The sequence below is a fragment of the Pempheris klunzingeri genome, chromosome 4, assembly GCF_042242105.1.
Source record: "Pempheris klunzingeri isolate RE-2024b chromosome 4, fPemKlu1.hap1, whole genome shotgun sequence".
Classification (NCBI taxonomy): domain Eukaryota; kingdom Metazoa; phylum Chordata; class Actinopteri; order Acropomatiformes; family Pempheridae; genus Pempheris; species Pempheris klunzingeri.
In genome coordinates, this window is record NC_092015.1 from 2992112 (window position 1) to 3016662 (window position 24551).

Consider the following 24551-nt stretch of genomic DNA (forward strand, 5'->3'; position numbering starts at 1 on the left):
AAGAGCCACTAAGAGCATACTGACACAGAATTCAACGACTGTTATTCTTATTATTGTTATTATATTATTATTCTTGTTGATGTAGATTTTGTGCTCATCCTCAGTTAATTTATGTTTGTGTCATTCTTTGCTGACATAGTGACTTGACAAATACTGTGACCACATTGATTTGATCAGCTTCAGATAATTGACATGTGTATATACGACATGTTTGTGTTTATATTCCTGATGTTATTTACAACACGTACACGGTGTGTGTCTCAAACGGCCATGAGTTCCTGTATGCTCTTGCTGCATGTCATCTGTCTGTACTCAGAACAATCAGTTCACTCTTAGCTAATTACCATTCTAATAAATCAAAATGTCATCATTTAATCATTTTTTGGTGTTTACTATCCTGCAAAGCTTTAATCGTGTTTTTTTTGTCTGGCGTCCGACTCTCAGCTTCTCTCATTAGCTGTACAGCAACACACACACACACACATATAAACATACATTTTTATATATATATATATATCCTTATATACAGAAAATTAAAATGCTTTATAGAAAATCAAACTAGATTTCAACTGTAATCTCTTTGCATTTGTTGGTTTTGGTGCTAAATATTATCTCCGTGTCACTTTTCAATTTATAATTCTATTATTCCTACAAAATTCATTATGTGTTATTTGCAGGGTTAATATATAAACACATTATACCCTCAGTGTGTCCTTTTCCACTTATACAAGGTGTTGGGAAATAAATTTGTACATTTATTTATATAATATAATACTGACGGGGACCATTGTGCCTAATGAACAGGGTACATGTTTTGTACCAATATTACTTCACTTTTTCCTGAATGTAGGTTATTTTATATGTAATGTAGTATTTTATAGCGTTGTGTTGTTGGTCTGCATGCTCCCTCAAACCCTTTGTTTGTTTTTTTTTTGTCTTGATTTTTGTAAACAAATTATAAACGGGATTATCGGACAGGCATTTGCCGCGGATGCCTAAATGCAGAACTGCTCGGGGTCCTTTGTGTTCGCGCATGCTCCGTAAGTGTTGCTGCCGTAGCCGGACAGCAGCACGGAGAACCAACACACTGGGGATGGTCTCTTCATTTTTAAAAACAAAACCAACGTTAGATCTCCGCAAAATGAAGTTTCCTTACTCGTAGCTTCCTGAGGAGTAAGTATGATCTCATTTAACTCGGCTCGCGTCGGCGTTTCTCGGCTACGAGGCGCTGAAGTTTGCTAGCCAGCTGGCCTGGTCACAATAAGCACAAAGAAGCTCCTTATTTATTGTGCTGCTTTGACTCGAGGGAACCTCCTGAACGATGTAATCTCGCCGTTTTTGATTTCCACTGAGAGAAGCGACAGTCCGGCCGGTTTGCGTGCTGAAATATCGCTGCTACGACCGTTAGCCGTGTCTAAAACTGCAGCAGATTAAAGGTGGCTAACGCTAAGCTAGCTCCAGACTGGAAGTTAACCTGAGGGACTGTGTTTAATGTGTTGCGTTCACAGGATCTGACAAAGGTTAGTTTAGGCGTTAGCTGCGTGAGCTCGGCTCGGTTAAATGTGACCTGTGTGTGCAGAAAAGGTCACATTACATGATCTGGTTTGCTTTGATGAACCCTCCTAACAACAGTCACTGCGGCAGGGAGGGACACAAGCCAGCACAGCAGCCAGATGCATCTTAATGTAGATTAAAAAAAACAAAATAAATATTCTCTACGTGTCCAGGACGACTTTATCTCACCAGATAAGTTCTAACAGTCACCAGGAAGTCATCAGGACTGAACCACAGGCCGGTGGAGTGTGTTAACAGGGAAGTGAATAAGTGATGAATCATAAACTGTCTGCAGATCTGTGATGAATCTGCAAAATGATGTCTGACTAAAACCAGGAGGAAACATCTCTGCTACAGGCAGCAAACAACTGTTACCTTCATTTTCCACTAATGTCAAACTGTGAGGCTGTTGTTTTATTTATATATATATATATATTGGTTATATATCTGTTTTGGATTCATACCTTCCACTGCTGTCTCTGTGTACATCTTTATATATCTTTGTTTTATTTATGTACATTTTTCTGTTTTCGATGCTTCCAGCCAAAGAATTTCTCATGAGCGTACTGGTGCAACAGTAATCATCTTAATTCTGGCCCTGTTGGCTAATAGAGACTCTCCGTATGAGGAGAGGATTACTTGATTAATTGTCGCCTATTAAATTAAACGCCAACGATTTAGATAATCTAGTAACTGGTTTGAATGATTTCTTTAAAAAGTAAACTGAATAGTTTTTGGGTTGTGGACACAATAAGATATTTGACACTAACACTAATCAATTAATCAAGAAAACAACCAACAGATAAATTGAAAATGAAATTGTTTGCTGCAGTCCCACTCTGAGGTCGTCATTGTTTACTATTAGCGTCACCATAGCTAATAAAAACTAATCATCAGAACTGATTAATTAGTCTAAGTCATTTCTTTAAAGCCAAAACACCAAACACTTCCTAGTTTTAGCTTCTAGGTTGTGATGTTCTTCTGCTTTATGTGACGTTAAACTGAACATCTTTGGGTTTTGACACCAAAACGTGTCAGATTAAATCCCGTGTGAGTAGTTTTAACAGTTTATTCATCATAAATTCCAGCAGCAGCAGCAGCAGCGTCCTGTTAACCTGATAATCAGGTTTCCTTCTGGTTTACTCTCCCATCGTTTTTGCAGATTCATCTCAGATTTGCAGACGCTGTAATGATTCATCATTAGTTCATTTTGGCCACAGCTTTAATACGGAAAGATGACTCGATATTTTGGATCAATCTGTGTAATAACTGTGTGAAAGGTCAGTGGAATAGGCTTGTTCATATCCTGCACAGCACTTTAATGAGACCTCTGGCTTTTCTGCATTACAATGACAGAAGGTTTCATGTTTATTAGGGTCCCATAACGTGACCTACTAACATGTTCAGCAGAGGTAATTTGAATGAGACAGCTGGTTGACAGCATGCTGCGTCTATGTGCTGTTCAGTGCGAAGAGGAAAAAAACAAAACATCTTCCTCCATCTGGATCTCAGCGCTTTGCTCACTGCAGGCCGCACACAGCCGTCTTTTTACAGAACCGTGATGTCGGCTTATTACAAGCTGCCATTTGCAAAAGGTCGAGCTGCTCTGGATGTGAAAATAGGCGATAGAACTCATTTCACACCAGCGAGCGTGTCCGTCTGTGTCTGACCGGACTTTGTTTCTCCCCAGTATGGTGAGGAGAAGGCGTCTCATGCTGCATTAGTGGGATAGTGACATGCTGGCCTGTCTGCCAGCATCAGGTGACCCGACCATCAGACTTCTCTCCCGCACGCAGATGAACACTGGACTTCAGAAATGTAAGTGTGCCTTCTTCCACCGTGTTGTTTCTTTCCTCTGTTTTGAAATGAGTGATTTCCACATGGGTCAGCTGTGAGGATCAGATGATGAGGAGTGTGACTGCGTCATTATTACGGATTATCACCTAAAACCTTTTAGTAGGGATCCATTAAGATCAAGGTAAGTTTGAATAAAAGACACTCTCAGTAGGTTTAGTGGGAATAAAATGTGATGAATAGAAGAATGAATTAATGCCTGAATGATATTTCAGTCCACACGGAGGTGAAAAGTTACCACCTTTATTGTTGTAGTCTACAAATAAGGGCACACAGAATACGACCTCAACCTTCACATTTTTAAATCCAAAGTATCTGGATTAGAGGAGGAGGAGGTTGCTGTGGTTTCCCCGACATGTTCAGTGGCGTTAATGATGATGTTTCTCCACTAGGGAGCAGTAAACTCAGTGATTACTTCCCCCCCCCCTTCTTCTTCTGGTTTTATTCATTCTGTTGTACATTTACATTTAATTACAGCTTTTCGATTGAAGATTAAATCCAGAAAATGACGTGTTGTGTAATGTTGCTGTAAATGTGCCTACAACATGCAGGACAAAGAGCTCAGGACCAGGGCTGGGAAACACAGCAACAGACTGTAAGGTAGAAAAATATAGGATAAAAATCAAGTATATATATGTATATACAGAATAAAATGTCTGAACTGGGAGTGCAGCAAAGCAGGAGAGACGACACATAGAACAGATTGAGCAATTCAAGGCATGAAGGTGGGAGGTGAAATAAATAAGGACCAGCCACAGTGTTTGAAAAATACTTCCCTCACTGCTCTTGAAGAGACGTATGATAACTAATAAACAGTCATATTCCAGTCAGGGTGCTTTGCCGGTTGTCTGACCTTGTGCACATTGCAGGGGAAACTACACAGAAGATGAGATCTGCCAGCTATCCAACCCCAGCAGAGTTGGATGCCTATGCTAAGAAAGTTGCCAACAACCCTCTGACCATCCAGATCTTCCCCAACAGTGTGAAAGTACCTCAAAGGAAGCACATTCGCCGCACAGTCAACGGGCTCGACACATCCTCGTCCAGCCAGCGCCACAGTCCCTACCCCTCTCAGGTCAGCTCCAGTAGGGGCCTGCTGGCTGTCCTCCGTGCGCCTGCCAAAGGCGTCATCAAAGTGTCTGACGGTAGCCGAGCCCGGCAGCTCCAGAAGGCCGTCATGAACCCTCACGGCGCGCCGTACGCCACTCAAAGCACTTTAAATCTTCCTCAGCCTGCTCCTCACCTCCAGGGACCGTCGCAGCCTGCGGCCCAGAAGCAGAGCTTGGTTCATCCGCAGGCGCTGCAGCAGCAGCAGCAGCAGCAACAAAGCATGACTCACCCAATGACTTTACAGCAGCCTCAAACTATGCCTCACCCACAGGCTTTACAGCAAAGGGGCATGGGTCATTCACAAGCTCTGCAGCGTCCGCAGAGCTTGTCCCAGGTTCAGACTTCGCAGCAGCAAAGACTGGCTCCCCCACAGGGCTTACAGAGGCAGCAGAGTCTGCCTCACAGCCAGGCTCTGCAGCAGCAGCAGCAGCAGCAGCAGCAGCAGCAGAGCCACTCAGCTGCACCTCAGCAGCATCTCTCTCATCTGCAGACACTAAAGCATCAGGCTGCTCCTCCGCAAGCTTTACTTACACAACAAGGAGTGACTCAGGATCTGCGCCACATGTCTGACGGAGCTCAGCTTCCCAGCATGCAGCACACCCAGGGGCTCGTCGGCTCGCAGCCCCTTCCCCAGGCTGTTGGTGCAGGACCTCCTACCATGCCTGGTAGCCTCCAACAGCCCCCGCCGGGCGCATACGGGCCACGGAAGCTCCCCGACGCAGACGCCCCACCAAATGTAACTGTATCTACCTCCACCATCCCACTGTCCATGGCGGCCAGCCTGCATCAGAACCGGCCCAGTGACCTGAGCAGCATTGTGCACCAAATCAACCAGCTGTGCCAGGCGCGGGCTGGCATGGGCGCCACCTCAGTCTGTGAGGGCCAGATCGCAAACCCCAGCCCCATCAGCCGCAACCTGCTGATCAACGCCAGCTCGAGGGTGTCCTCCCACCACCCTGCTCTGGGCTCTGTTCCCAGCTGCCTCATGGCGGGACCTCTAGACAAAGCTACAGCTCAGACCCCCAACGCTGCTCTACATTCACAGCCCCATTTAGCTTCTCTAAATAACATACCTGCCTTTCACACAGACCAAGAGAAGGTACACCTGCAGCAGCAGCAGCAGCAGCTTCAGCACCATTTACATCAGCAGAAACAACAGCAACAGCTGCAGCAGCAGCAGCAGCATTTACAACAACTGCAGCAGCTGCAGCAGCAGCAGCGCTCCTGGGCCCAGCATCAGCTGGCCCACATGCAGCAGCCGCCTGAGGGGGCCCATCCCTGCAAAAACCCCAGGATGGAGCCTCCGACTGAGTGTGCTTACCCTTCTCGAAACCTCAACTATTCCCACAAGCTGCCCAACACTGCACAGTCCTTTCCTCCAAAACACCCTGCAGAAAAGCCACGACCCTCCTCCCCCGTTAACTGCCCTGTAGGTTCTATGCCTTACATTAATGGCCACTACATGCAGCCACCGTGGGGCAGCGTCCCCGCCACAGCAGGGAACAATGGATCTGGCCCTCAGGACCTCCCAGTGGCTTTCCAGGGAGGGCAGGCTGCCGCCTCCACAGACAGAGTCCCGGGGGCAAAGTACCGGCCGGGCAAAGAGGGTCCTGCTGGCCAGTCCAAGCTGATGCAGAATGTGGATTTCTTGCGAGGGGACTTCCAGATGCCCAGCTTTCAGGAGCAGAACATGGACGCGATGGAGAAGATGCACAGGTCGGCCATGGGCCAAGTTCAGGAGCCCAACAACGGCGGAGGGGTCCACGCTCATCACACGGGCTACCGCTGAAGCGTGCGAGTGTCCCTCCACCCCTCTCGGTGTGTTGCGTTTTTTTGTTTTTGTTTTTTTTTTTAAGGTTTTTCCTCAACAGCTACTTTCAGCTTCTGTGGTTTATTCATTAAGATCTTGCAAGTGATCAATTACATTTTATCGCTTCTGAGCTTGATTTGTAGACCCACCAGGTTGTGATTTTTCAAAGTATTCCTCAGGTCTTAAGCCATGTCGTACCTTTTGTTGCAGATGAAGGGTTTTTGAGATTGTTGTCCACTGTTTTGAGTAGAAGTCCTCCTTTTCGTCAACGGCATGGACGCGCTGCTCTTTGTTCGTGTACACACGGTGTTCTAAAATATTGATTTCCAGCTGAGAGCATGCTTGCCATATGATTGTCACAGTGCTTTTCTTAGGTTGACATGGAACAGCTCGACTTTTTTCAGCATTTGTGGCCTTACAACTGCCCAAAGGCAAGATTTAGGATGTCCTTGTGTAATGTTTTTATTTGCAATTATTTATCCTCTTAACAGGTCTGTGATCCATTTAAAATAAGAAGGTTTCATGTATATGCAATTACTAAGACTGTTGATAAGGTTTTTGTCCCAGGAGCTCCTTCCCAGAGGTGAGCCTGTTTAACTTGTTTAAGCGAGAGCCACAACTCCGATCAGGAATACAGCCCGCCGTCTCAACGGCACCGCGAGGGGGCCTGGTAGTTTTGCTTTGTTGTGGGGGGAGTTTATCTTGTTGTTTTGGGTTTTTTGCATTCTTCCATGGGTGCAAAAAACTACCGCTGATGAGCAGAATTTAAGTTAAAATAAGACAAAGCCAGCACTAGCTAAAACAGTAACGTTCTCTGTTTTTCTGAGATTGGTGTCGTAGTTTTTTTCTTACATTTAGAGTCTAAAGTGCCCTCGTTTGTCTAACATTGCCTTTGAAGTAGTTATTCTTTTATTACAGGTTTTTGTCGTGTTTCTGTAGACGGCCCTACTTGAACTGTAGAAATTACTTTTTAAATGTTAATGCTTAACATTTGGCAAAAGGAGCCGAGACTCCGTTCGCCCCCGTTCGTCTGTAGCTGATGTGAAACCCCCCGTTCATATAAAGACGGCGCTCTGTTATGTACTGTATGTCAGTATGTGAGAAAGCAAATTGATCACTTGCAAGCAGGCAAGTACTTCAAATAATGCAAGCTGGGAAAATGCGTCACTTCCCCTCCCGACACATTTCCTCACCACTTTACTACTGTAATACGAGTGAAGCGACTTGGTGTGGACATTATGTGTGTGTGTGTGTGTGTGTGTGTGTGAGTGTGTGTGTGTGTGTTTGGCTTGTGGTGGCCTGTTCATCTACTAATCACTGGCCTTACCCTGTGTCGTATTTCTGCTACCTATAAAGGAGAAAAAAAGAACATTTTAATGCAGGTTATGTTTTGCTAGATGTGTCTAGCATGAAGCTCTGGACCCGTTTCCTCCTCTAGTCCTTCTTCGGGTTGATGCTGTCTGGGTGTTTGTGGCTCCGCCGGCCTCGAACCTTCTGGAAAAAGCCTTAAAATGTCACAGTAGTTAAACTCTACTTAATACTGAACCTTAACGGACTTTGTTTGCCAGGATCTCAACTCAAGCGTGGCTTCATTGTGAGAACGAGTACGTTTTTGTTTTGCTTTGGTTGATTTGAAATCTGTTCAAACTGTGCTGTCGGATCTTTGGGCGGTGTTGTTAATATGTGCAGGTAGTGGGGAAGGGTGATGTTGCCTAAAATTGAAATATATTAAGGCTATTCATACCTGTTGATAAATCGCCTATTCCACTGTCTCAAATGTTGCCTATCTATCAAGGATTGAAGATGATTTTAAGAGTAAAATATGAATAGTATTTAGTAGAATTAATAGGTATGTAGAACAGGGCTGTAGCAGTTATTTTAAAATATTTGGACTGTGTTTTAGTTGTTATACTTAATAAATATCCTTATATAGTTTCTTAATTTATTTTTTCGGACCACTGCATCCTGAAGCCATAGGTGTTTTCACGTTAGGTGCCATAGGTGACGCACGTCGAGTGTAAACTGAACACTCGGAGGCAAATAAGATGTTTGCATCGCAACGCTTTAATCCGACGTCTTTCACGACGCTGCACCGAGCATTTTCTCCTCGTCCGAATCGTCGTCGGGATGCAGTGCAGGTCAAAAGGGAGAAAGATTGACGAGACGACACGAGAAAGACAGCTGAGATGCAAGCCGTCGCTTTTCTAGATTTTTTTTTTTTTAATCTTTATACTTGATGGCAGTTTTTTGTTTTTGTTTTTTTTTCCTGGCTCTCATTTTTGATGTGCCTGCCCCTTAAAGCTGCTATTGACTTTAATCTTAACACACACACTTGTATGATTTGTGTGTGCGTGTGTGTGTGTGTGAATAGTAATGATGTATGGGCTGTATCAGTGAAAATAGGTTCCTCTTCAAGGGACAGGCGCAGGCTGAAAGCTGCTACCACTCAAATGCCGGTCAATTCGGTGAAGGCGACTCCACCAGCCGTATTTGGAGATTCATCTAAATATAATAACTGACCAGTGCTCAAAGTGGCGGAGAGATTTTCAGGAGTCTGACCCACCGCGGCCTGAAGACAGACACCTTCCAGGCCAGTTTGGGTTTCTAAACTAAAATAAATCAACACTACATTTGACAAACCTGCCCTGTTTTCAGTTTGAACTGCCTCGTTACAGCCCGACTCAGTCAGGTTCTACAGTTTCATATGAAGTGCCTCCACTGGGCTTAGTATGGAGAAATGTGCGTATGTGTGTGTGTATGTATGTTAAGCTTGGGTACTTGCACACAGGTGTGCACGCTGAAGGTGCACGACGTTAATCTCTGATGGGGGACCAAGCTACTTTAGTGTAACTACTGATACTGTGTCATGGACTGAAGTCCCGAAGTGTGCCACGACTCCCAGACGCTGTCGGGATGTGTGAACTGTTTGCTGCTGACTCACTGACCAAAGTGACCAAGCGTCCCTCTCTGTAACCACCCCCCGCCCGAAAGCCTTTGGCGAGCTCGTCATGTTCCAACGGTGATACGCGAGAAAACAACCCGGTGAATTAAAAGGAGAGCTTCTGCCCTCGTTTGGACGGTTTTGTGAAGTAAAAGATGTGAAGGGAGCGGAAACAAATCTAGAGCGAGTGGTTCCTGTCTGCAGAGCACAGCCCGGTCCGTCTCACCGGGCCGGGCGGAGACGTTTTAACCAGAACTTTGAATGTTTAGTGGCTCCATCCCCCAACATGATGGTGCAGGAACAGTTCACGTCTGTCTGCTCCGTCAGTCTAATCAAGCACATAATAGCTCATCGTCTTATTTGACTCAGACGGCACAGATGTGTTGACGACTCTCTCTGGATTTGTTTTCACTCCATTAATGGGCGTTTGATTATTGGAGATCTGTCACGGTGAACGGTGGTGCAGGGGGGCTTCCTTTCTCTACTTTGTGAAAATGTGATATTCCAGTTTTGCCTAACCTTCAGGAATAAAATGTCTTGCACAAACATTCCCCCTAACCAAAATAAAGTTTGCAAACACAAAGCTTTCATGAGTGACCGTCTTTTATACTACTAACAGAGTCCTGAAAGTTTGGAAGGTGCTTAATTCTTATGTTTACAACGTAAGGAGTGCGTTTCAATGTGAATATACTCCTTGAAAAATCCTTTATTTAACATAATCTGGTGTTTCAACAACACAATTGCTCCTGTTGACTGAAAATGTTTTAGTATTTGATATGAAACAATTAGAGACGTGGGTGCTGAAATAAAAGGAGTGTAAACCTGCTGCTATCAGGGACCAGCTATGGCAAGCAGAGAGCCAAATATCCTTTTTTTTATACTCAATTTGCTTAAAAAGGGGGCATCCAAACTGTCAGGACACTGTTTAAACAGCATGTGATGTTAAACGCACCTTTTTCTGTCATAAAAAGCCGTAAAATTGGCACTCTAGTAACATAAAAAGCTCTTTACACCACTCTGGTGATAAACGTTCAAGAGCAGCACAACAGCTTTTAAGGCCTTTTCTTGGTCTAAATTAGTGTAAAGCTTAAAAAGTACGAACCGTGAAAACATATAATTGATATCTAATTGAGCTCAGTACACTATCAATTTAATTGTGTGTGTATTTATGGATTTCCATGCTCTGAATGCTATAGCTGACACAAGCTTTGCTGTGGTTATATTCTAATGTGTCACCGACTTCAGGCAAACTAACTTAGGCATTCAACTAACATCTAAGAACTGAGGTATAGACATTTTGGGGGGGAAATAATACAAAAAAGAGTTTAGTTATAATTAGGACCATAGTATATTATTTATTCAATTCAATTTGTATAATATCACAACAGAGTGTCTCAGTGCTTTACAAATTTATGTGCATTGATTAAAGCATAACTTAGTGAATCATTCTGTTGTTAGATCTTCTCAATGAATTCAAAATGAGCAAAAAAAGACAAAACAATACAAATTTGGTCACAAAAACATTAATTAGACACATTTTTCATCACATGTTCACAAACAAAAGGCAAATTCAAAACAAGGGGATTAATTATTGGGAATTAAAAAAGTATAATTACAAACTTCTGTCCCTAGTTAGAGCTGAGGTAGGCAGTTTATTTTTAATGAAATAACCCATAATAACCTTTCTGTATGCTTCAAGAGAGAACCAGACTTTGTCCAGTTTACTGTGTGATCAGGGGCGTCATGCTGAGCGTTACTAATAGTTTAGCCTTCTGCTAACCGAAGCTAATGGCTATGGCTAATTCCAGGTCATTAGCTAAATCTTTTTATCTGCTAACATGCAGCCACTGTCAGGGTGATAGAGTGATTCATGTGTGTTTGAGGCGCTGCATGTCTCACCTGGTGGGAGAGGATCAGGAGTGGGGGGAGTCTTTTTGTCTGCCTACCTCAGTCTTTAAAGCCAGTGTGAGATTGTCTTGTTTTCCAGGAAGTGGTTGGTAGGATATAAAAAGCAGCTGATAAAGAATGGAAACCCTTCTGATGAGCCTCAGGGAACGCTGGTGTGCTGTGGAGGACGACGACGTCGGGCTCGAATCCTCTCCCACAGCGGATTCAGACTCCATTTGGTCCCTGAAAGAGTCAGTGGCAACTCTCATCAGTGACTTCATGGCAGCAAGAAACACAAGAACAAGGTGTGTGTGTGTGCAGGTGTGTGTGTGTGTGTGTGTCTCCGTACCACCAGTCTGGCTGGGCTGAGGCGTCATCACACTGTCCCCAGGGTCTTCCTCCCGGATGATGCCCAGATCCGACCTCCACTTTGTCCAGTTCGTTTCCTCGACCCTGAAGTGAAGAAGAAGCTTTAGAGATGCTCGACGTGACGATATCGTCATGAACTGATGTCATGCTACAGGAATTAAAGGGTCAGTTCACTCAAATTGGGGGAAAAGAGACTAAAATTTTCCCTTTACTCTGAGTGGCATTTGTTTGGAGAGCAATTATTTAAAAGTTTAACTCTTACTGGAAAGATTAGATGCAATTTTTCAATGTTATCACATAATACTGAAATCATCTGCACGGTTAGACGCCACTAGCAGCGAGAGAGAACGTATACATCTTTGTAATTTGGGTGAACTGACCCTTTAAAAAGAGGTCGGACAGTATAAAAAGGTAATACAGTCACTGACATGTCTGCACCAAGTTAAACCAGCAGTGAAATATAAGGGAGTACAAGTACTGCAGTACAGTTACATTTGAGGTACTGGTACTATAGTTGTTAGTAGTTACTACTGTTGTATGTTTTATGCTACTTTATACTTTGACAGCTGTAGTTACACATTCAGATTAGTAATATAAATCAGCCAATAAATGATATGTAATAATAAATTATTATACAGCAGGTAAAGTTATTTTTAGTCTTCTCATGCCTCTTTCTACATCTACTCACATCTCAGAGGTAAATATTGTTCTTTGTTAAGTAACTAAAGTTGCCAGATGAATGTAGGGGAGTACAAATTGTGTATTTTCACATTTTATGTGCAAAAATCTTAAGAACAGTTGAAACTAATTAATTTGCAACTATTTTTAATAATTGTTGGTCATTTTTCATGTAAAACATTTAGTGGTTCCAGCTTCAGAAAAATGAGGATTTGCTGCTTTTCCTTTGAATGATTTTAATCATTTTTAATGTATTGTTTATAAATATGTTTGGATGGCTGAACTAAATAAACTCTGCTCTGCGTTGTTGGGACCACATTTCCAGAACTTTTACAAACCAAATTAATCGATAATCTAATAATAGAATAAATGCAACGAGTACCTTTACTTTTATTTTCTCAGTGTGGTCTTAATACTTCTCCCACAAACACTTCAGCATGTCTGTGCCACTAACTAACATCAGACACATCCAGTGATCACTTACCTGTAAAATCTACGGCTCTCGTCCCGCTCCCCCTTGAAACACACCATCTTTGACACTCCGGAGTACAGCTTAGTCGTCAGACACCTCGGCAGAGTCCTCTCCATGTCCAGGATCGTGAGCGCCCTCTGAGGAAGTGCAACAAAATGTCAGCTTTTATTTTGTTTGCACACAAACTACAAAACACTTTTTCCATTTTCTAAAAAAGGTGGATGAGCTTTGTTTGTTCTGGCAAATGCAACCAAAGTTTCCTGTGGTGACTGACAGCATTTACAGACATCCTTAAAGGGATAGTTCAGATTTATTTATGGAGGTAGTTATCCATAGTCAGAATATTTCACTTTACCTCGCTGTCAGAGCCTTTTCTGTGGGGGAACTTAAGCAGTTATATCGCTCAGTTCAAAGCCACCAGAGTCCATTAATAAAATCACTAATATTACCTCGGAGAACACAGTGATAACTGAACTTCGGCTGCCTCGATCAGTGAACCTAGTTCAGGTCTTAACTAACTAACTAACATTTAAAAGCACCAGAATCACACAATAACATCAGCAAACTAACCGATGGAGGCAGCAGTGGACCAGAAGCTCTTGTGTTCTATGAGGTAAAATTACCATTTTTGTGAATGGAATCTGGTGGCTTTGAAGCAAGTGAAGAGAAAGAGAACAGCTGTCTGAAGTTAAAACAGTGAAAATATTAAAAAAATATGTGGCTAAAATAAATCTCTCTGTTGGCCCCCTCGTCAGCAGCACACCGCTTAGCGTCTGTGCCGGGACTCCTGCCTGCTTCTCACCTGCAGGTTCCAGATGTTTTCACTCTCTGTGGAGATCCTTTCGACCGTGTTGCCCATCAGGGCGATGAGCATGTTGAGCAGCAGGATGTAAGTGAGGACGATGTACAGGATCAGCAGGAGGTAGAAAACTTCCTTGTACTCCACGTGGTCGGTGAACTGCAGGTCTCCCATCCCGATGGTGAACTTGAATAACTCCAGCGTTGTAAAACCGACGTCACTATAACTCGGCTTCTTGCACTTAAACGGCTCGTCGTCAAAGCTCCTCCCACGTGTCTGTGTGTCATTGGCCGGTATTGTAGGAGGTGGAGGGGAGTCTTCTATGAGAGCAACGATAGCTATGGATAAGGAGAGGCATTTAAGTTAAAAATACATCGCAAGTCTTTATTCTGCATTAAGTGCTTAACTTTTTGCATTTGCAGAATTTCTCACCTGCAGAAAATCCAAAAAGCAAGACAACGTAGACACATAAAAAGTGTAGCAGGTCACCCAGGATCATCTAGAAAGAGAAACAGACCTTAAAACAGTTATTTCCAACACAGACAAAACTTAATTCTTGATACCAGAGGTGTTGGCGAGAGTGTGGATCATTTGATGTTGATCACTCTCCAAGATTTGTTAAGTGCTTCAGCAAACACTAGGAGGTCCCTTAGAGTTACTTTGGTACTTTCTCTGAAGAAAGTGTGATGGGAAGCCGACAGCTGCAAAACAGGCTGTAATGTAATACTTTGGGGCAACTAAAAGTTCTTGCTTTTGCCACCAACAGGCTCAGATTGTTACTCAAAGTGTTTAACATAACAGAAAAGATTTTTTTTGTTTGACCAGAAACAGCAGTTATATATCGCTCTCTTCAAAGACGCCAGACTCCATTGACAAACATAGTAATTTTACCTCGCTGAACACCTGGCCTATGCGGACTCGGTTGGTTAGTTTGTTGTGTTGTTGTGTGTTACAAACATTGTGTTGGATCCAAACTAACCCTTTAAAAAACACCAAAGTCCCACAGTAACACAGGCAAACCAGCTGATCGAGGCAGCAGGAAACCAGCAACTCATCTGTTCTGTGAGGTAAAATTACAGTTTTTGTCAATGGAGCTTGGTGTGATTGGTGAGAGCCACATAACGGCTGTTTGTGGTTAAACCAAAAGGATCTTCCAGGACTCTCTCTCTGTAGGGATCCTTTCCATGATGCTGTCACACACTTAGAATAACAATCTGAGGATGTGTTGCAGCTGCCGGCTGAGATAATCGACCAGAACGATTCCAAAACTTTTTGTAACTACTCATTTAGACACCAAAATATGTTAAAAATAGTGCCAAAGTTTAAAAATACCAGAGTTATCCTTAAATAGAAAACCTGACACACATCTTCAGGACAGATGGACTGTATAAATGTAAACCTTTCTGGTTTGTCGTCATTGTTGTGATGTTGCGGATGTTTTTTGGCCATAAAAACCAAGGTGACAGAACAGACTTGACTCTCACCCTTTGCATCATGACACTGTACATGCCCATTTGTTTAGAGCCTCTGGAGAAGTGAAGAACGTTGATCCAGGCGAGAGCCAGCGAGAGCACGAGGAGGCCGACGTATTCTCTCAGCCCACAGCAGTACAGCACTGTGCAGATCAGGAGCAGAGTCGCCTGCAGGAAGCTGCAGACGCAGAGCGGGTTGACATGAAGAGGAGCGACAGGTTTGGGGCTAAAAAGATCTCACTGCGATACTCACAACAGGATGTCACTGAATCCATCGATGTACAGAGCCTTGAAGTTTGGGGGGTTCTTCCTGAAAATAGTCACCTGTGGATTTAGAAGTTAGAAACAGACACAGAATAGTTTGAAAGCACTTTAGACGATTTTTTAGTGTGAATCACTCCAGACTCCACTTTCTCACCGCTTTAAAGAAAAACCACATCGCTCCGAGGACGCTGATGAGCTCACCGATGCAGCGCAGGTAGTCAACTGGGACTTCAATGGGAAACGGTGGCTGTCGGTCGAAAGGTTAAGAGACCCGAGGCTGAGGAATTTATTAAAACAACACGTGATCTGCTGTATTTAAAGTTAAAGGGGGGGTTGATCCTACCTGTCCCTCCTTTCTGTAGAAGGCCACAGAGGTGAAGATGACCAGGTATATCAGGTAAAGCAAGAAACTCATCCAGAATAACTTTGAGGCGAACCTGTCCCACTTATCCTCGATGAGACTGCGTAGAGGCTCGATCTGCAGCATCTCAGGGCGATTCTGAAGCAACGTGCAGGTAAATTAAAACACTAATTTCTTTTTAAACAGAACTCCAAAGGCCTTTTATCAGCGCCTCATTAAGGCGATGAAGACTTCACATCAGCCCAAGTACTTAAACAACAAGCTGCTGCCAGAATGAGAGTTTTGAGAGATTAACCACATCTTGTTTCTGACAGTTACTCTATTATCATTTAAGTGTAACCTCTATATTTTAAACCTGGCCCCATTTTTGAGACTGGTGGGTACAAAAAGTTAATCATATCAGCCAGCAGCTGCACAAATGAGCTACACTGACTGTAATATAGTTGTTTGGGGCGACTCAAATCAAAGCAGAGCCACTAAAAGTGTTTGTTTTTGTCACCGACAGGCTCAGATTTTAAGTGTCCAACAGCATTATGGAAAAGATCCCTACAGAGACAAGACCTGTGAGATCCTTTTGACAAACACTGTAATTTCACTTCACAGAACAGAGGAGCTGCAGGTCTGCTACTGCCTTGATTTGTTAGTTTGTTTGCGTTAGTGGAGTCTGGCAGTGTAACGGCTGTTTGTGGGTAAACCAGAAGGATCTTCCAGGTCTCTCTCTGTAGGGATCCTTTCTGTAATGCTGTCAGACACTTAGAATAACAACCTGAGCCTGTCAGTGACACGTACAGACAAACTTTGATGATTTCAGTTCACAAAAGGATTATGTTGCAGTCATTGCAGCCCATTTCACAGCAGAGGAGATCTACAGGACCAAAGCGTTTTGTACCAACCAGTCATAGTGAACCCAAAATATGCAAAACAAGGAAAAGTTGCCCTTTAATATATCAGTAAATATCCTACTTACCCAAACAAAAAATTGTAATTTTGCAGACCTTCATGTACAGATCAGATGAAGTGAAGTCTAAGTAGATATTACTAACCGGAATTTCACTCCCAAAAACGACGATCTCCAACACAGAGTTGTCTTCGTTGGTGTCAATGGAGCTCATGTCAAAAAGTGAGGAGTGAACGGGTCCGTAGACCCATTCGGTAAACTTCCTGGACAGCGACCTCATCTCCTCGTCCACAAATTCGCGGTGCAACATGTGCCTGAACAGCTGGCCGACGGGACATCAGATAGGAGGTAATTATCTGGTGTAACAATAGAACACAGATACACACAAAGACCTTAAAGAGAAGAACAGACGTACCCCAATCTTTCCCAGCTTGGCTGCTAACTTCAGAGGAGTCAACCCCTGATTATTCTCAATGGCTTCCAGCTGGACTTTTTTGTTCTTTGACAGTTTGGTGTGCTGAATAAGGATCCCGTCATACATCTCTGCAATCATTTCTGTGTTTTCTGTCGTATTGTCTGCAATGACCACCAAAATGTGCAAGACAGTGTTTCCTTGCGAGTCTTTGTCAGTCAAGTCAGCTCTTCTGTACGGGTTCTCCATGAGGAAGGACACGATGTCGGGCTGGTTGGTGCAGGCAGCCAGCGACAGAGGAAGCTCTCCTGTTGGAAACACACAGGTGAGTTCAGTGGCAACATGTGAACGTGAACAAGTGGGACAGGAAATGTAGGCTCACCTCTGGTTATTTTACTACCCACCAAAATAAAAGCCCAGTCCTGCATTACGCTGGAAGAACTTCCCATTGGCTTTGGCTTGCACATCTGCTCCTTTCTGGACCAGCAGTGCCACATGATCAAAGCTCCTTCTCTCGATGGCGATGTGCAACGCTGTCTGACCTGCAATGTGCATTTTAATGCGTAACTTTAACATTAAAATGTTCCTCAACAATTTAAGAATATTGCGGACACTTGGCGCTGCCATTAAACGCCTACATTTTAACATTATATTCTGAATCTGTGTCCTGGTCCTGGGGGCTCCCCTGCATGTTCTAGATGTTTCCCTGCTCCAACACACCTGATCCAAACAATCAGCAGAAGCCTCATAACGACACAGTCGCTTGAATCAGGTGTGTTGGAGCAGGGAAACAGCTGAAGCATGCAGGCAGCGGCTCATATTCACAGTGAAAGACATTTCCTACTGTGTGGTTCATCCTGTATGCAGGGTTTGAAATGTGACCAGTTAACTGAATACAAATTACATGGTAAATATGTAATTAATAATAGATTACAAAAACTACTACATACTAAACCTTGGAAATACTTCACCTTATACTGCAAAATATAAAGATTTTGCTTCCACAAATATTCTTTTTTCTCTTAAAACATCTCAAAACATTTTATTCCATTCAGTGTTTTTAGTTGGTCAAATCAAATTACCCATGAAAACAAACTACTGCTGTTTCTGCTCTTTATTCTAAATTAGCATTTTAAATGTAAATCTTAAATGAGTAAGCGGGATAATGTCATTATTGCAAAACGACCCCTTCAGGATGATTTAAGACCACTGTCCCTTACTTATTTTTTGTAATCTGATCACATAATCCTGATTACATGAGATCTGTTACGACAGCATGTCTGTTTCACCGCAGGGATCCTCAAAGTTTGGTTATGTTAAAGAGATCTTTAAATTATTCCTGCACTCTTTAAAGTCTTATCCGTTATAGTGGAGAAATCCTCTCATCATGAAAACTCCGGGCTTCAAGTTAGAAGATCTTTATAACATAAGACATCTTTTATCCTTCAGAAGCTTCTTTTTTGAACCAACCTTTGTAACAAGGGTCTTTGTACGATGCGTTGATCAGATTTTCTAAGTCTCCAGTTTTCTCGGCTACGTCGAGCAGGACGCCGATGGTGTCATTTACACCATCTTTTAGGTTCAGTAAAGCTTTCAGGAGTGCCGTTTTCCCGTTGATGTCGTCTGAAAGTTGTGCACAAATTACAAATTATTCACATCATTATGGAGAGTGTTTCCCCATATCATGCTTTTATTCAGAAGTTCATACTTGTGTTGGTTTAAAAAACACAATTCCTGCATTCCAAAACTTTTTCATCCTTATTATCATTATTATTATTATCATTATTATTATTATCATCATTATCATTATTATTATTATTATTATTATTATTATTATTTTGCTATAGTACGTTCTGCAGCTGCCCTTCCATGCAGCATGCAGGCGGTCTGGACAGGCTTCTTTGTGTTAACTTGAACTCTGACCCTGTTGCTCATCTATCTGTTGCAGTGTGTTGCCTTGGATATACAAAACGCCATTTCTTCATCTATATTTGAATTTTGCGCTGTGGACTGCAGTGTGAGTTTTTCCAGGTGATTTCTTTATTGTGTGTTGTATTAATGTCCGAGTGTTTTCCTTCACAATTTATTTAAAAAGCAGCTTTGTGTGTCTGTGTGTGGATGTGTAGAAGAACAGAGCTTTCATTAACATTACATCCTGACCAATCCTGTCCGTGTGTCTGGATTTAAATAATTAATGAAGTCACGCTGCTGTGCCTCATATGTAAAGAGTGTTTCTGCTGCTGATGATCACACCAGGAACATATTCTTATGAAGAAAAGATGTTAAAAGGTGCATTTAGCATAATATGGGACCTTAAATACATACTAGAATAACCTCTAAATTTACTCTCTTATTCTTTGCAGGTGATCATTAATTAAATTTGCTTTATTCATTGATTCTGACCTTTTTCTCTTCTACTGACCCTCAGTAGCACCTTTTTAAAAACACACTGAATGAAAGCAGTCTTAGTTTGCATGATGAAAAACAGATTTTTGACGCCGCATGGCTGCACCTTTTCAAACTGACATGTTCAGACAGACGTAGCCGCAGGACACTGTCAGTTTTATTTAAGGCAAGCACATCATATAGTTTCCTTCCAACTTGCCTGTGAATTCCTGGCTTGTCAGTTGCTTATCATTCACTCGCAGGTAGTCCAGCAGGCCGTTCAGCTGAGTTGGGTCTCCTTGGGATGCAGCTTGGAAGATTCTCTCTCTGGTGAACGCTTTACTGTGAGAGCTGTCAACGCTGGTGCTGTAAGGTCTGAAAAGTAGGAAATAAAACAAATCTTGACAACCAATCAAGCAGCTCAAGATTTCCAACCACTATAACAACATTTCAACACAATGAAAGCTTTGTTAGTGCAATATTTGTTCATGAGGAACAGGATCCGGAAGCTGGAGCTTGCTTGTCCACCAGCATGACACCTGATACTTCAGTCCCTGGAAGCTAAAATATTTCACAGCAGCTATCGAGCCACACTGATTCCTGTCTCCACAGCAGCACCCGTCACCTCGACATTGAGATGTTGGTGTCCATAGGTGCAGGAGTGATCTCTGGGCTGTCTCTCCCCAGGAGCCAATCCAGACCATTCTCCTCCTCTTCTTGGCTTTTGTTTGGCTCCACTTTGTCCGCTCGCTGTGCCCCGTCCATTATTATTATTATTATTTTATTTTTGTTGTTGATTGGAACCAAGTCTTGATCGCGGGAGAACAGACACTGCGCTTGCTCATCAGGTATGATGAGCCTACACCTGCTCATCAGGTATGATGAGCCAACACCTGCTCAGGTGTAGAATTGCACAGGTCAGAGGCAGTGCTTAAGTGTAAAAGGGTGTTTGTTACCGTGGTTACGCTCCTCCCTCTCCCCAGAGGACAAAACTGTTGTTTGCCAAACAACAGTTTTCCAACCGTAGAGAAACAGAAAGAGCACGGTGTGTTTGCTGAGTAGTTATCGTACTGTCTGATGTTCTTTCATGAGGTAATCAATACTTGTTTGAATCACATCTTCTCACTTTTTAGGACTATACAAACATTTTCACATTTTTGCCTGCTGTTCTTTCTATTTTTAACCCTTTAACGTCCGCACCAAGAAAAAGCAATGAAAAAATGTATTCTTTATATATTTTATTTCTTTGGGGCACTAATTACAAAAATCAATGTTTTTTTATGAACAGACATTTTTTGAAATATTGGCCTCTACCAAACGGTTCAGATGTCGTAAGTAAAACATGTTTTCAATAAGATCTAGTGAGTCAAAATGTGCTCTACCATATGGTTGAGCAGAAGGTTAAAGGGTTAAGCTGTAAGTATATTATATGGTTTATAGATGATTTTAGCAAATTTAAATAAAAAAAAAAAAAACAAACCAACTAATGATAAAAAAGAAAGAGGGTGTGGGAGAGAAGTAACGATCACCTCCTCCACCTCTGAACCATTTTTAGGCTGTTTTAACTTAACCTCAGTCTGACTGAGCTGTTAACTAACAGCACCAACGTTTACTATTACACCACAACTGGAGGTCACAGCATGACCTTTCCTGTCGCACGGCGCTAAAGTTTCCGCTAAACTCACTTTGACCTCACAGGTTACCCACCTGTGAGGTGTGTGTGTTAACTAGAGGTGGAGGAAAGTATTCAGGTATATCAGCAATGCAAAAGTACAATACGTCACTTTGAGAACATTACTCCTACTGCAGTAAAATGCTACCTGTCGTTTTTAACCGAAACACCTGATGTTTCTGGATTAATGTTGTTTTTACTGCTGTAGCTGTTGATTAAAGTACTATATTACATTCCACCAGTGGTGCAAACCTAGTTTACTTTCTAGTTACCATTGCTAGTCAATAATAATACAACTATATCAACTAAACTTATATCGAATATAATCATTTAATGTTTTTAGAACATGTGTATAGAGATATATAAGGTATAAACTGCTGCACAGCCTGAAGATAAAGAGGATTTTTAAGCCCTATATGTAATGAAATGTTTGTTAATAAACTGCTGCACTGATGGACGATGACATGAGGTCACCTGAGGAGAGATGAGGAAGTTATTAGTTTGCTCACCTGTTGGAGGTGAGGAGGATCTTCTTCATACAGTTGGTGTCACAGAGGTCTAGTAGTGAATAATGAGTTTAAGTTAAGTACATGAGGTAAAACACAAGTTTAATGTGGTTCCTGCAGTTTAAACTAGAGGACAGAGCTGAAACAAGAGTTCAATACTATACGAATCACTAATCACTACAAATCAGTGTTGGATGGCCTCATTACATCCCTTTAATTTTATCATTTTATAAGTATTTTATCTATTGGATCATTTTTTAACACTTCATCAGGAGAGAGCGTGAACGCAGCCCCCCACTACCAGAAATTATGCAGCCGAGATCCTACATAATGTATTATGTAGGTAGTGCAAAGTCTACAGTGACCGTAGACAGTCAGGCCTTCTGATTGGTCCAGAGTCTACAGTGACCGTAGACAGTCAAGCCTTCTGATTGGTCCAGAGTCTACAGTGACCGTAGACAGTCAGGCCTTCTGATTGGTCCAGAGTCTACAGTGACCATAGACAGTCAGGCCTTCTGATTGGTCCAGAGTCTGCAGTGACCATAGACAGTCAGGCCTTCTGATTGGTCCAGAGTCTACAGTAACCGTAGACAGTTAAGCCTTCTGATTGGTCCAGAGTCTACAGTGACCATAGACAGTCAGGCCTTCTGATTGGTCCAGAGTCTGCAGTGACCGTAGACAGTTAACCCTTCTGATTGGTCCAGAGTCTACAGTGACCGTAGACAGTTAACCCTTCTGATTGGTCCAGAGTCTACAGTGACCGTAGACAGTCAACCCTTCTGATTGGTCCAGAGTCTACAGTGACCATAGACAGTCAACCCTTCTGATTGGTCCAGAGTCTACAGTGACCGTAGACAGTTAACCCTTCTGATTGGTCCAGAGTCTGCAGTGACCGTAGACAGTTAAGCCTTCTGATTGGTCCAGAGTCTGCAGTGACCGTAGACAGTCAGGCCTTCTGATTGGTCCAGAGTCTGCAGTGACCGTAGACAGTTAAGCCTTCTGATTGGTCCAGAGTCTGCAGTGACCGTAGACAGTTAAGCCTTCTGATTGGTCCAGAGTCTACAGTGACCGTAGACAGTTATCCCTTCTGATTGGTCCAGAGTCTGCAGTGACCGTAGAGAGTCGGGCCTTCTGATTGGTCCAGAGTCTGCAGTGACCGTAGACAGTTAAGCCTTCTGATTGGTCCAGAGTCTGCAGTGACCATAGACAGTCAGGCCTTCTGATTGGTCCAGAGTCTACAGTGACCGTAGACAGTCAGGCCTTCTGATTGGTCCAGAGTCTACAGTGACCGTAGAGAGTCAGGCCTTCTGATTGGTCCAGAGTCTACAGTGACCGTAGACAGTCAGGCCTTCTGATTGGTCCAGAGTCTGCAGTGACCGTAGACAGTCAGGCCTTCTGATTGGTCCAGAGTCTGCAGTGACCGTAGACAGTCAGGCCTTCTGATTGGTCCAGAGTCTACAGTGACCGTAGACAGTTATCCCTTCTGATTGGTCCAGAGTCTACAGTGACCGTAGACAGTTAACCCTTCTGATTGGTCCAGAGTCTGCAGTGACCATAGACAGTCAGGCCTTCTGATTGGTCCAGAGTCTACAGTGACCGTAGACAGTCAGGCCTTCTGATTGGTCCAGAGTCTACAGTGACCGTAGACAGTTAAGCCTTCTGATTGGTCCAGAGTCTGCAGTGACCGTAGACAGTCAGGCCTTCTGATTGGTCCAGAGTCTGCAGTGACCGTAGACAGTTATCCCTTCTGATTGGTCCAGAGTCTACAGTGACCGTAGACAGTTATCCCTTCTGATTGGTCCAGAGTCTACAGTGACCGTAGACAGTTAAGCCTTCTGATTGGTCCAGAGTCTACAGTGACCGTAGACAGTTAAGCCTTCTGATTGGTCCAGAGTCTGCAGTGACCGTAGACAGTTAAACCTTCTGATTGGTCCACAGTCTACAGTGACCGTAGACAGTTAAGCCTTCTGATTGGTCCAGTCTACAGCGACCTTAGACAGTTAAGCCTTCTGATTGGTCCAGAGTCTGCAGTGACCGTAGACAGTCAGGCCTTCTGATTGGTCCAGAGTCTGCAGTGACCGTAGACAGTTATCCCTTCTGATTGGTCCAGAGTCTACAGTGACCGTAGACAGTTATCCCTTCTGATTGGTCCAGAGTCTACAGTGACCGTAGACAGTTAAGCCTTCTGATTGGTCCAGAGTCTACAGTGACCGTAGACAGTTAAGCCTTCTGATTGGTCCAGAGTCTGCAGTGACCGTAGACAGTTAAACCTTCTGATTGGTCCAGAGTCTACAGTGACCGTAGACAGTCAGGCCTTCTGATTGGTCCAGTCTACAGCGACCTTAGACAGTTAAGCCTTCACTCTACAGTGAACAGTAAGTTTCTCCGAGGACAGTAATGACGTATTAAATTGAATTAAATAACATTACCGCTAGTTGACACTTAATGCTAAAATGTCCCTAACTTTCTCTGGGACAGAGTTCTTTTAATTGATAGATTTTGGCTGTTATATCCATAATGTTGCTGTAAATCCTGACATTTTTTTACTCTATACTGAAGGCCCACCTGAAGTCACCTGCTGATGGCGACCAAAGAGGCCCGCTGCTACAGGGACAGACAGACGGTCTTCCCCAAACCTCCACAGCAGCTGCACAGCCAGGCAGCTGCCCTGACCCACACAGAGAAGCTCCATCATGTCAGCTGTGCCTGGGAAAGCTGGTGTTGCCATTCAGCCAGTACGAGAACGCACCGTTCTACTGGATCGTATCCAACGATGTGGGCTACATGAAGTAGTGAGTATATTATATTTAACACATTTGTATACTATGGATTTTAAATGCTACTTAGATGGTCATTATTAGTGCTTATCATTAATCTTAAGTTAAAGTTTCTTTACATATTAACACACTTGATGTAAATGATGACAGTACTGAGTTGATGTTTATGATTCCAGCGTACTTGACAAACACTAGGCAGAGGTGACAAACCCAAGCAGGAAGGGAGATGTTGGCAACCAGTGGGTGAAGGACGACCTCACCGAATATGCAGAGCTTCCCAGTCCCAGCAGCTTCTTTAGTCAAAGCACCCTGAGGCACCAAAAACCACCT

General features: G+C 43.2%; 2 protein-coding genes across 2 annotated transcripts; one reads left to right on the plus strand and one right to left on the minus strand.

Moving 5' to 3' along the window:
- The first annotated feature begins 1064 nt into the window (after positions 1-1064).
- Positions 1065-6918, plus strand: LOC139200138 (protein FAM222B-like). The gene is made up of 3 exons (XM_070829372.1): positions 1065-1173; positions 3245-3372; positions 4278-6918. Exons 2-3 carry the CDS (start codon positions 3291-3293, stop codon positions 6305-6307), a joined length of 2112 nt encoding a protein of 703 aa, XP_070685473.1. The 5' UTR covers positions 1065-1173; positions 3245-3290; the 3' UTR covers positions 6308-6918.
- Positions 6919-10703: 3785 nt separating this feature from the next.
- LOC139199776 (transient receptor potential cation channel subfamily V member 1-like) lies at positions 10704-20031 on the minus strand. The gene is made up of 15 exons (XM_070828929.1): positions 19892-20031; positions 19487-19641; positions 18352-18504; positions 17286-17423; positions 16885-17189; positions 16615-16791; positions 15554-15709; positions 15365-15457; positions 15200-15270; positions 14959-15124; positions 13907-13973; positions 13478-13812; positions 12688-12812; positions 11506-11609; positions 10704-11399 (listed from the first exon to the last, which is right to left on the minus strand). The coding sequence occupies exons 1-15, from the start codon at positions 20029-20031 to the stop codon at positions 11317-11319; spliced, it is 2268 nt and encodes a 755-aa protein (XP_070685030.1). The 3' UTR covers positions 10704-11316.
- Positions 20032-24551: the final 4520 nt, after the last annotated feature.

Excerpts from the sequence above, each read along its gene's own strand:
- LOC139200138 (XM_070829372.1), top strand. The coding sequence starts at position 3,291 with ATGCTGGCCTGTCTGCCAGCATCAGGTGACCCGACCATCAGACTTCTC. Across the intron at positions 3,373-4,277 it reads GAACACTGGACTTCAGAAAT|GGGAAACTACACAGAAGATG; the intron begins GTAAGTGTGCCT and ends TGCACATTGCAG.
- LOC139199776 (XM_070828929.1), bottom strand. The coding sequence starts at position 20,031 with ATGGACGGGGCACAGCGAGCGGACAAAGTGGAGCCAAACAAAAGCCAA. Across the intron at positions 19,642-19,891 it reads ACCAACATCTCAATGTCGAG|ACCTTACAGCACCAGCGTTG; the intron begins GTGACGGGTGCT and ends CCTACTTTTCAG. Across the intron at positions 15,125-15,199 it reads GGATTCAGTGACATCCTGTT|CTTCCTGCAGGCGACTCTGC; the intron begins GTGAGTATCGCA and ends CTGCGTCTGCAG.